Consider the following 11,097-nt stretch of genomic DNA (forward strand, 5'->3'; position numbering starts at 1 on the left):
GGAGAAGTCCAATAACGGCTATTAATCACGTTTACTTAGGGAATAGCCACTGCTATTAATTGCATCAGTAGCATGGGTTCTTCTTAGTGTTTGGGTAATTGCCAGGTTCTTGTGGCCTGGTTTGGCCTCTGTTGGAAACAGGATGCTGGGCTTGATGGACCCTTGGTCTGACCCAGCATGGCAATTTCTTATGTTCTTATGAGTCCATCTGGCTACACGTAGGTAATGAAGAAATTACTTGCCTGATAATTTTGTTTTCCTTAGTGTAGACAGATGGACTCTGCAACCTGCCCACGGCTGCCCAAGAGCAGTACCAAGGAATCGTCCGTGAAGTGAATATCTATTCCAAGAGGTTATGTGTAAGTAGTCGTCCAATCCCTAGATCAGGGCATCTATAATCTTGCTGGGATTCAGCGTTTGGTTGAGTACAGTTACTGTTATCCGTATTTAATCAAGTTTTTTGAATAGTATGTCCACAGTGGCTTTTGAAAAGAATACTGAAGGGCTGAGCTCACTTCAGGGGTGTATCTAAGGTGACGTCAGCTTTGAAACCTGACTCCATCTCCATCTGCTAGCAGGGGAGCATATAACCCATTGGTCCTGAGTTAATCTGCCTACACTAAGGAAAACAAAATTATCAGGTAAGTGATTTCTCCATTACCCTGGTGACTGCATGGCTGGAAGGAAAGGGCAGATACCATCTGCCCAGCTAAAAGAAAAATCTACACTAAACTTTGAATACACCCAATCTTTGTGTCTGTATTTTAAATCTAAATCTATCCCCTGTCTTTGCTTGCACTTGGCTTTCTCTTAGTTTGCTCTCTGCCTCCTCATTCCTTTTCTTTTAAAGCTTATTTTCTGGTCTTCCTCATTTTTGTCATTTATTTCTCCTCCATGTCTTTATCTTTCTTTTCACCGGCTGTCTACCCATAGCTCATCTTCTCTAACTTCCTCTTAATCTCACCCCTTCCTGTCACATCCAACTTTCCTCTTCTCTCAGCCCTTCCTTTGGTTTACCTCCCTCCTGACCACACAGTTTCTTTCTCAGTTCCCTTCACTTAACCGCTCACCTTTGATCCTCTTCTTATTGCAGCCCATGTCCCGCCTTCCAGTTTGTATTCCCTTTCCCTGTCTGTTACTCTCCCAGCCCCTCTTGCTCACACGGCTTGTGTACTCTCTCCCACATCTCCTCTCCCAATCCCTTTTCTCCTTACAGTTCCTTAACTCCTCCTCTCTCAGCCAGTATCCCCTTTTAAACCATCTCCCAGCAGTTCTCTCAGCCCCTCTCATCCTCCCTATAGTTCCTCTGTCCAACTTACCCCTTTCCTAGTGCCTCTGTCCAGCAGCGCTCCCTATCTTCACTGCACCTCAGGAAGCCTGTCTGTCCTACACTGCTGCTGCAGTCCATTGGGCAGGCATTGCACAACCAGCCAAAAGGCTGCAGGAGGAGGCAGGAGCAATAACAGAGGAACAGGCACTTCTTACCTGCCCTCCCCTACTGCTTATTGGGTCAGACATCTCACAGTCAGACAATAGGCTGCAGGAAGAGACAGAAGTCTTTACTGTCCTCCCCCACATCCCTGCAGCATGGATCTCTCCGCTCCCAATCTACGGAAGTGCATGAGACAATTTCGGGAGTCCTCAAGCACCCACAGATCTGCACCTATGGTTTGCAGTTCCTATTTCTGCCTTCTAGGCAGGAAGGGTCCTTTGCAGCATTATGTCAGAATGAGGCTGAGAGAGGTGAAAAAAAGACAATTAACTTTCTGTGCAGCATCCAGACACCACCAGGTACAAAGCAGGAAAGAAGGTAGCACATACAACTACATCTCCAACAGGGGGCATCTCTTCCTCTTCAACGCAAACACTAAGGAATGCATGCATGTATCCGTTGATGACATACCTGGACTGGAGGGTACCAATCTTTTGGAGAAGCTGCTTCATTCTCTGAGTAGTCGGGAAAAGAGAGAAAGAAAGTGGGAAGAATCTTAGATACCATGCAGTAATAGTCACACTACTTAGAACAAATGCAAAAGGCAGGATGCATAGAAGAGAGAGAAACATATACTGCAACTAAGAAAACAAAGTAACATGTAAATTTGACAAACACTACTTAGTGAACACAGAATATGTGCTTTTATTTGCCCATATTTTATGCAACATAAAACTGCACTCAGAGCACAGAAAGAAAAAAAGTGTCACAAAACAGGCACCACAGAAAGGAACAGAAGGGAGGCAGCATATAGTCTGGAAAAGGTAAAACAAATGGCATATAGGGAAAACTGGAATATGCAACTGGTTGAATTGGATTGCATGGAGTGTGGGAAAGAAAAATGTATAGCAAGTGACCTGTAAATGCTGTCCCTTCATGGAGAGGTCAGCTGTGAGAGAAAGTTGAGAATAGACTATGTATATAGATGGTTGATTGTGTTTTGTTTTGGTTTTTTTTTTTTAATATTGGATACACGATGGCCTTGCATGTTGACAGATCCTCTTGCACAGCAGCTCACTAAGGCACTGACAAGTTGTTTTTTATCCCCCCTGACTGTAATAAGCCCTTTTTACAGTGCATGTGAGTGCTGGAAATTTCCCCATTTATATGGAACTGGGAAGAATAAGTGTTTGAGTGAATATGCAAATGAGGCAGGTTGGACATAAAAATATGAGCAGGTGTTTTTGGCTCCTTGACTTTAGTTTGTGTTGCCATTGCAGCCTGTGTATTCTCAGTGCAGTTTCCTGCCTTTTTTCTTTAAGGGACCAGCAAAATGCAAGCAATTTTACATATTCAAAAGCAATAAGGAAGCTCAAGCAAAGGGAAATGAAGTTGTTAATGAATTCCATTGCATAGGGCAGGCCAGAAACCGCCTTACATGCATATCTTATTTTCTGCTATTCTGCCTCATGATTTGAGTAGTGATTTGGAGGGGTAGGGAGGTGTTTGTTTTATTTACTTTAAACTTGCTAAGCTCTACCAAATAGCTGTTTCCCACAGCTTCTTTTCCAACTACAAACTGGGAGAATCAAGCCCATAGTGGATAGTAAATTGAGGGATAGTTTGACTATAAGTATGGATGCTTGAGCTATATGATATTAATGATAAGATATTAATGCTTGGATCCCACAATTAATGGCAGATGAATTGAGAGACAAGAATATAAAGTGACACGACCAGCCAGAATGGTCTTCCTTTTTGTTCTCCCGCAGTTGTGTAATGTGAAGGACTAGTCACACTGCAGAGGTTCAAATGCATTTCTTTGAGATGTGCTGATTATAAGTTCTTCAAAGTCTTAAAGTAAATCCTAGTTATTAGTTTACATTAACTGTAGTCAACACACTTTTGTTTGAAACTGAGCAGCAGTCATCACATTTCTGAGGTGACCCGTTTCCTTTCTGAGGCAACGGCATTAATTCAAGCCACAGAATTGTGTGCACTGTTAGCTAAGTCATATTTTATTTAACAAGTTTGCACTTCTCTTTTAGGTTATACAACTTAGTGTCTGCATCAATGAGGCCAAATAACTGCCTACATGATTGCGTTGGCTTTGCATATTAATAAACTTCCAAACTGACCCTCACTGTTCTGCAGAGAGATATGAAAATAAGTGAAAATAGGTAAGGTGATTTCTTGTTTGAATAAAGATTGGGTAGCGCTATACTATACTAGGGTTTTTCAATAATATCAGATACCAATAATGATTCTTATTACTTTGGCATACTTATCCAGTTGCTTTTTTGCATATTAATGAAAAAAACAGAGAAACACACCACCTACAAAAAGTAGCACGGGGGGAGGGGGGGTGAGTGGTTTGTATCCAGCATCAAAGAGCATGGAGTATATCACAATAAAAAGAATGCTAACTGAATCTTTAAAGAACTAAAAGAAATGTTTAATTCAATGATATGTCAAAGATTTTATATATTGCAGTTTCTGGTCTACCAAAGGACCCAATGCGGTTTATATAGTTAAATACAAGTAAAATACAAATACATAATAAATTTGAACTAATGCAATCAAAATACATAATACTGTATTCTTATATATTATTTATTAATACAGTACAGTCCATAGCTTAGAGGCAAGGTACCAACCCACTCTCATTGGGAAAACCTGCAGCTGTTCTTCCAAAGTAGTATGTTCTAATTTCAGAGTTGCTGCTGGTTCCTTGTTTAGCGTGTGAAATCTGATCAACTTTCAGATCTCTGAGCTAACATCCCATAGATCCCATGTGCCTCTAGTCTATGGGCAGCACAGCAAACTTGGCATCTTCCTCTAGTGCAGTGGTTCTCAACCTTTTTTTGGCTGGGACACACCTGACAGATGGTTCTCACATGCATGACACACTGAACATGTGACCGTCATGGGACCTGCATTCTCAGGAACCCCCTCACACACACACACACACGCAGAGCAGAACTAGGGCATTACCCGTACAGCTCACCATACAAAAAGGATATTCTGATATGATGACATCTCAGTAAAAGCAAAACAAGTAAGAAAAGCAGTAATTTACCACTACAAATATTTAACCAGGCCCTAAACTCTAATACACCTCCTATTAGGAAAACAGAGCAAGCCAAGCTGCTATAGATACCCACTTAGAAATAATTGTAAAACTATACTAATAAATGTTACAAAACAGCTGATGAACAGAATAACATCCAACAATTAAAAACTCATAAAAATTATTAAAACATGTCCAAATATCAATACAATATTTCAAAACAGCAGACATCACACAATATCCAATAATTAAAATGGCAGTCAATCAAGAAATATAAACTTAAAAAGCTGCCTTTACTTACCCTCTCCAGCAACTCTCCTACTCCTTTCCCTTGCAGGCCAATAGCACTCACCAGAACCAGCAGTGGCTGCTGAAGCTCTGTCCTTACAGTCCTCTTCCTTAGGGCCCACAACCATTCACAACCAGTCTCTGTCTCTTCCACACACACACACTCACATACCAGTCATCTCCCTGACCACTCTCTGTCTCACACACACACACACACACACACACGTCACCTCCCTGACCAGTCTTCATCTCTCACACACACGCACACGTCATCTCCCTGACCAGTCTCTGTCTCTCTCACACACACCAGTCACCTCCCTGACCAGTCTCTGTCTCTCTCACATACACACACACACACACACACACCAGTCACCTCCCTGACCAGTCTCTCTCAATCACACACATGCTCTGTCACTTACAACTACACACACACACTGCCACTCATGCACCCATTGTACCACACACACATAAAGCTGCCACTCATGCATCCAGGCAGCCATTCTACCACACACACACAAGCTCTCACTCATGCACCCATTCTATCACTCACACACACACAAGCTCTCACTCATGCACCCATTCTATCACTCACACACACACAAGCTCTCACTCATGCACCCATTCTATCACTCACACACACACAAGCTCTCACTCATGCACCCATTCTATCACACACACACACACACAAGCTCTCACTCATGCACCCGTTCCACCACCCACACACACAAGCTCACTCATGCACACATTCCACAACCCACACACACAAGCTCTCACTCATGCACCCATTCTACCACACACACACACACACACACTCGCACCCAGGCACCCATTCTACCACACACACACATACACACACACACCCAGGCACCCATTCTACCACACACACACACACAAGCTCGCACCCATTCTAACACACACACACACACACAAGCTCGCACCCAGGCACCCATTCTAACACACACACACACACACACACACACAAGCTCGCACCCAGGCACCCATTCTACCACACACACACACAAGCTCGCACCCATTCTAACACACACACACACACACACAAGCTCGCACCCAGGCACCCATTCTAACACACACACACACAAGCTCGCACCCAGGCACCCATTCTAACATACACACACACACACACACACACACACACAAGCTCGCACCCAGGCACCCCATTCTACCACACACACACACACAAGCTCTCACTCATGCACCCATTCTACCACACTCACACATACACACACACACGCTCTCACTTATGCACCCAGGCACCCATTCTACCACACACACACACACAAGCTCGCACCCAGGCACCCATTCTACCACACACACACACACGCTCTCACTTATGCACCCAGGCACCCATTCTACCACACACACACACACACACACACACACGCTCTCACTTATGCACCCAGGCACCCATTCTACCACACACACACACACGCTCGCACCCAGGCACCCATTCTACCACACACACACACACAAGCTTGCACCCAGGCACCCATTCTACCACACACACACACACCCCCCATTCTACCACACACACACACACACACACACCCCATTCTAACACACACACACACACACACACACCCCATTCTACCACACACACACACACCCCATTCTACCACACACACACACCCCCCATTCTACCACACACACACACACCCCCCATTCTACCACACACACACACACACCCCATTCTACCACACACACACACCCCATTCTACCACACACACACACGCACCATTCTACCACACACACACACGCACCATTCTACCACACACACACACGCACCATTCTACCACACACACACGCGAATTACATGTAAGCTAACTACGAGACATGTATTCAGTGGACATTATATGACATGATTCAAATAGATATTGTATGAAATTATGTTACTGGTTATCTATTGGCACCTCTGTTAAAGTACTAACATTTGTTTTGCCTATTTGTGCCAGCCTGTAAACCGTTATGATGGTAAATAACTTAATGACGGTATAGAAAAGATTTTAAATAAATAAATAAAGACTAATTTACCACTAATGCATGTCCTATTGAGAAAACACAACAAATAAGATTGATACAAATGCCTACATGCTAGTAAAATCCCTCACCTCAGTCACACACCCAGAACTGACCTTTACCAGGTACAGAAAGACCACAAACTATAAATATGGAGACAAACTGAAATGGAAAACCAAAATAGCCACTCTGCATGCAGTGCAAACCTGGAGAAATGGAAAGAGAAATATAGCACCCAACATAATAGTGCTCACAAACTAACCCGCACAAAGTTAAACCTGTATTATGGAACACACTCAACTAGTATCAACCCTATCTATGAAAAGGCAACACTGCAAATATTTAACCAGGCCCTAAACACTAATACACTTCCTATTAGGAAAACAGAGCAAGCCAAGCTGCTGTAGATACCCACTCAGAAATAATTGTAAAACTATACTAATAAATGTTACAAAACAGCTGATGAACAGAATAACTCCACCAATTAAAATAAAAATTAAAAATTGTCCAAATATCAATAAAATATTTCAAAACAGCAGACCCATCACAAAATACCCAATAATTAAAATGGCAGCCAATCAAGAAAAATAAACTTAAAAAGCCACCTTTTCTTACCCTCTCCAGAAACTCCTCCTCCTCCTTTTCCTTGCAGGCCAATAGCACTCGCCAGTAGCAGCAGTGGCTGGTGAATCTTTGTCCTCACAGTCCTCTTCCTTAGGGCCCCACAACCAGTCACTCACACAGTCTCTGTCTCACACAGACCAGTAACCTCCCTAACTAGTCTCTCTTCCTCACACACACACACCAGTCACCTCCCTGACCAGTCTGTCTCTCTCACAGAAACACATCACCTTTGACCAGTCTCTCTCTCAATCACACACAAACTCTGTCACTTACATACATGCTCTCGCTCCCATTCTACCACACACACACACACACAAAACTGCCACTCACACACCCTGGCACCCATTCTGCCACACACACACAAGCTCGCACTCATGTACCCAGGCACCTATTCTACCACAGGCACACAAAGCTGCCACTTGTGCACACACAAGCTCACATGGAGCCTCTTCTCATTGTTTGGCCCAATAAGCCTGGCCTCTGCTTATCAGCCACCGCCAGCCTGGCCTCTGGTCGTGTGCAGTGTCTCTCCGTTCTTCGGCCCCGCCCCTGGGGAGAAGGGAAGCACAAGCGGGGCAGTGGGACACCGGAAGCTGCAACACACCTGCCGGTGCTTGGCGCCATACTGGTGTCGTGACACACCAGTTTGAAGGGTTAAACTATCTATGGTTAAGTCATTTGATAATAAATACATAGAAGAGCCAAATGCAGCTATGAAGGGAGGGCTCCTTCCCTGATGTGCCCACTTTCTCTTTGTCCTTTCTCTAATGGGCCTGTGTGTTCCCTAGATTGATAAGTAGCAGCCCAGCCTGGGGAGCCATGCACAGATGGGACAACCTGCAAGTCGGCTATGGCTTGCATTGGCAGATATTAACACTTAAATGAATAAATAAAACTTGACTTAGTTTAGCCATTGAAATTAAGATTTGCATCCCTAGTGGCTCTGGAAATACACCGCTTGCCTAGACTGTCCTTGGAGTGTATCTGCCACATCATATCTCAAATGTTGGAAGTGAGGGTGACCTTGCAGAGGGCAGCGTTTGCTGTTGATGCAGGGCAGAGCCAGGCAGTTGCCTCGCTAAGTTGGTTCTTTCTAGCTCCGAACGGTTAGGGTAGGATGCAAAGCCAAATTTTTTTGTCTGCCACAGTCTGGCAGATGTGCTGGGGAATGCTGAGGACTCCTAATGTAATTGGTATTTGTACAGAAATCTGTGTGTAAATCTGAGAAATGTATACAATCTAATAAACTTAGAAAATAATTGTTTGTGCTCTTTGTTTTCATTTGTCAGGATGCTTGAAGTAGCTAGAGCCATGGGACTGAAGATCTCCAAGAAGCTGTCTCTGGAAGCTTTGGATAAAGGCGGGCACAGAATAGGGACCCTGGCACTCCCATTGATCGTGTATCAGGAGTCTAGTGGGTGGCAGAAGCGTAGAAAAATAAACTAAAGGAGAGAGAAACCTTAAATCCAGGCCCAAGGATTGAAATAGAGGTACAAGCCTTCCTCAGTCGATTCCATGCTTATTGGAGAGCCTCTTTTCTCCCTATCTTTGGATTTTGTACTGCAGGCATCCACCAGCATGAATTCCACCCAAGCAGTGCAGCAGGTGGAGGTGCCAAAAAATGGGATCCACTCCCACCCGCTGTCCCTGAAGCACAGCTGATCATTGCTTCTTCAGAGTTCTCATAGCTGTTGATATGTTTGGAGGATGACACCCCCCATCGCTCCTGGATCTTTGATGGGAAACCACCTCCAGGGCTCTCTCTGAATCTTTTTTTTTTTTTTTTTTTAACTTGGTGGCATGTAATTTTTTTCATCAAAATAGTTTACTAGGAACAGCGCATGTCATTTTACATAATGTCCGTATTTGATTGCTAGCTGTATCAGAATGTCATCATAGCAAGAGACAATAAAACAATTTACAGTATACATACATAGTAAAAAGCTAAAAGCAGACCCTGTTCAAAATGTTGCTTTATTTTTTTAATTTATATTACATAAAGTATGATACAAAACTTTCCATTTAATAAATGCATTACTCTTTTTCCCCTCATTCTTGCCCTTTCCCTTAATTACCTCCTCACCACCTTCCAGTTTCTCAGAGCTTTTACAACTTTCGCTGCAAATCTGCTGAATTTCTAAGAAATTTCCTCAAATCCTTTGTAAAATTGCTAACTTATCTTTTGTTTGCCAGTGTAATTTGAACTTAGGCACTGCAGGAACGTTTCCAAGCAAGGCAAGACTGCAGTTGATGTCTCTTAATCAGAGACGAACATGGATCTTGTCCTCCCATATTTTTCAAAGCCTCCTTCCCCCACTTCTAGGGAAAACACAGCCAAGCGTGTTGATTTCTGTTTTCTGTCGACCTCTGAGACAGATGTAGAAATGGTTGCCTCATTCTGAATTAACAAGTATGATTTCAGTCTGCCTTCATGGAAATCCCCCTTTTAACACTAGCTGATGCTTTGAAAATCTTTTGTAGTTTTCCTTCAGCCCCTGGATTAGTAATAGCAGCGCATCTTCCCCAAGAAATGTGAAATGTGGGCAGGACAGCTGAAAACCAAGAGAGGTGGAACAGGCTGCTGCAAAAATGTGCTTTGTGACTCTGCATCTTGATAGATACAATTTCAGATTTCAATTTCATCACTGTTATTTCACAGTAGGGTGGTCTTTTGAAGTGTTTGTGAAATGATGGATGTTTTAATTGGGAGGAACTTAAGGGTTTTGCTTTGCAGCTCAACTTTTCTGGCAATAACAGTGTGAGCTCCCTCTGCTCTGCACTGCTAATGATGGCCAGATCTTAATGGCCATAGGCATGAATATTCTGCCACTTAAAATAGCACTTTCTACTAAGCACTAATTTAACTATCTTAACAACTCTAGAACCTAAAGTCATCTAGAGATCCATGGACAAGGTACTGCCTTCAGTCCTTGGCGGTTCAAAGAAATTTGGTCTCCCTACCTAATAGTTTTGGCAGAGTTCTGGACACTTGTCCACAAAGACTTTGGACTGGAGCAACCAGCTCATGTCACAGAAGCCTCCAAAGAGCCCTTTGATTATATCATCCAGAAAAACACCTAACTGATTTTCAAAGTAGATCTATACAAGAGAAAGTTGCATCCACCAAACCACAATGCAACCAAGGCTCTGCTAAAATATAGAACTGAAATACTTAAAGAACGGAGTGCTTAGCATGCTTGTTTTTCAAGTTATGTTGTGATGCTGTAGTTTGTGCCAGTGTGGTACATACAGGGGCCGATGTAATAAGCCTCAAACTGCCATGGGATTTTGTGCAGGTAAGTTATTACATACGCAGTTGTTCAGCATGGGGAAAAAAATGCACTTAAACCCGCACTAAAAACCCATGGCAGGTTTTGCGTGAGTGCATGTAAAGGAGGCAATTATCCATTCATAGGCTATGCAGGGAGCCGTGTTAGCAGGGAGTACAGTGGATGTGAGTATTTTAGTGCCTGGGACAGGGTAGGAGTTAAGTTAAAGCACTTTTCAGACAGACTATTTTTGTCATTGCTGGTATTGGTGTGGGTGTGTGTCCGTGCAGCTCTAGTGTAATCATGGATTATGTTCACTTTTTTCTGAGGCCACAGTACATTTTGGTAGAAGGTCAGAGAAAGAGCAGGCTGAGAAGGCA

At 43.3% G+C, this 11,097-nt stretch overlaps 1 protein-coding gene across 1 annotated transcript in view; it reads left to right on the top strand.

Annotated features, from left to right (window-relative positions):
• The window catches only part of POLR1E (RNA polymerase I subunit E), a 107,301-nt gene extending 97,801 nt beyond the window's left edge, over positions 1-9,500 (top strand). Inside the window, 4 exon segments of the mRNA XM_029603068.1 lie at positions 3,481-3,510; positions 3,512-3,560; positions 3,563-3,612; positions 8,738-9,500. Coding sequence (XP_029458928.1) covers positions 3,481-3,510; positions 3,512-3,560; positions 3,563-3,612; positions 8,738-8,894 — 286 coding nt within the window. The 3' untranslated portion in view covers positions 8,895-9,500.
• The last annotated feature ends 1,597 nt before the right edge of the window (positions 9,501-11,097 follow it).

This window comes from Rhinatrema bivittatum, chromosome 1, assembly GCF_901001135.1.
Source record: "Rhinatrema bivittatum chromosome 1, aRhiBiv1.1, whole genome shotgun sequence".
Lineage (NCBI taxonomy): Eukaryota > Metazoa > Chordata > Amphibia > Gymnophiona > Rhinatrematidae > Rhinatrema > Rhinatrema bivittatum.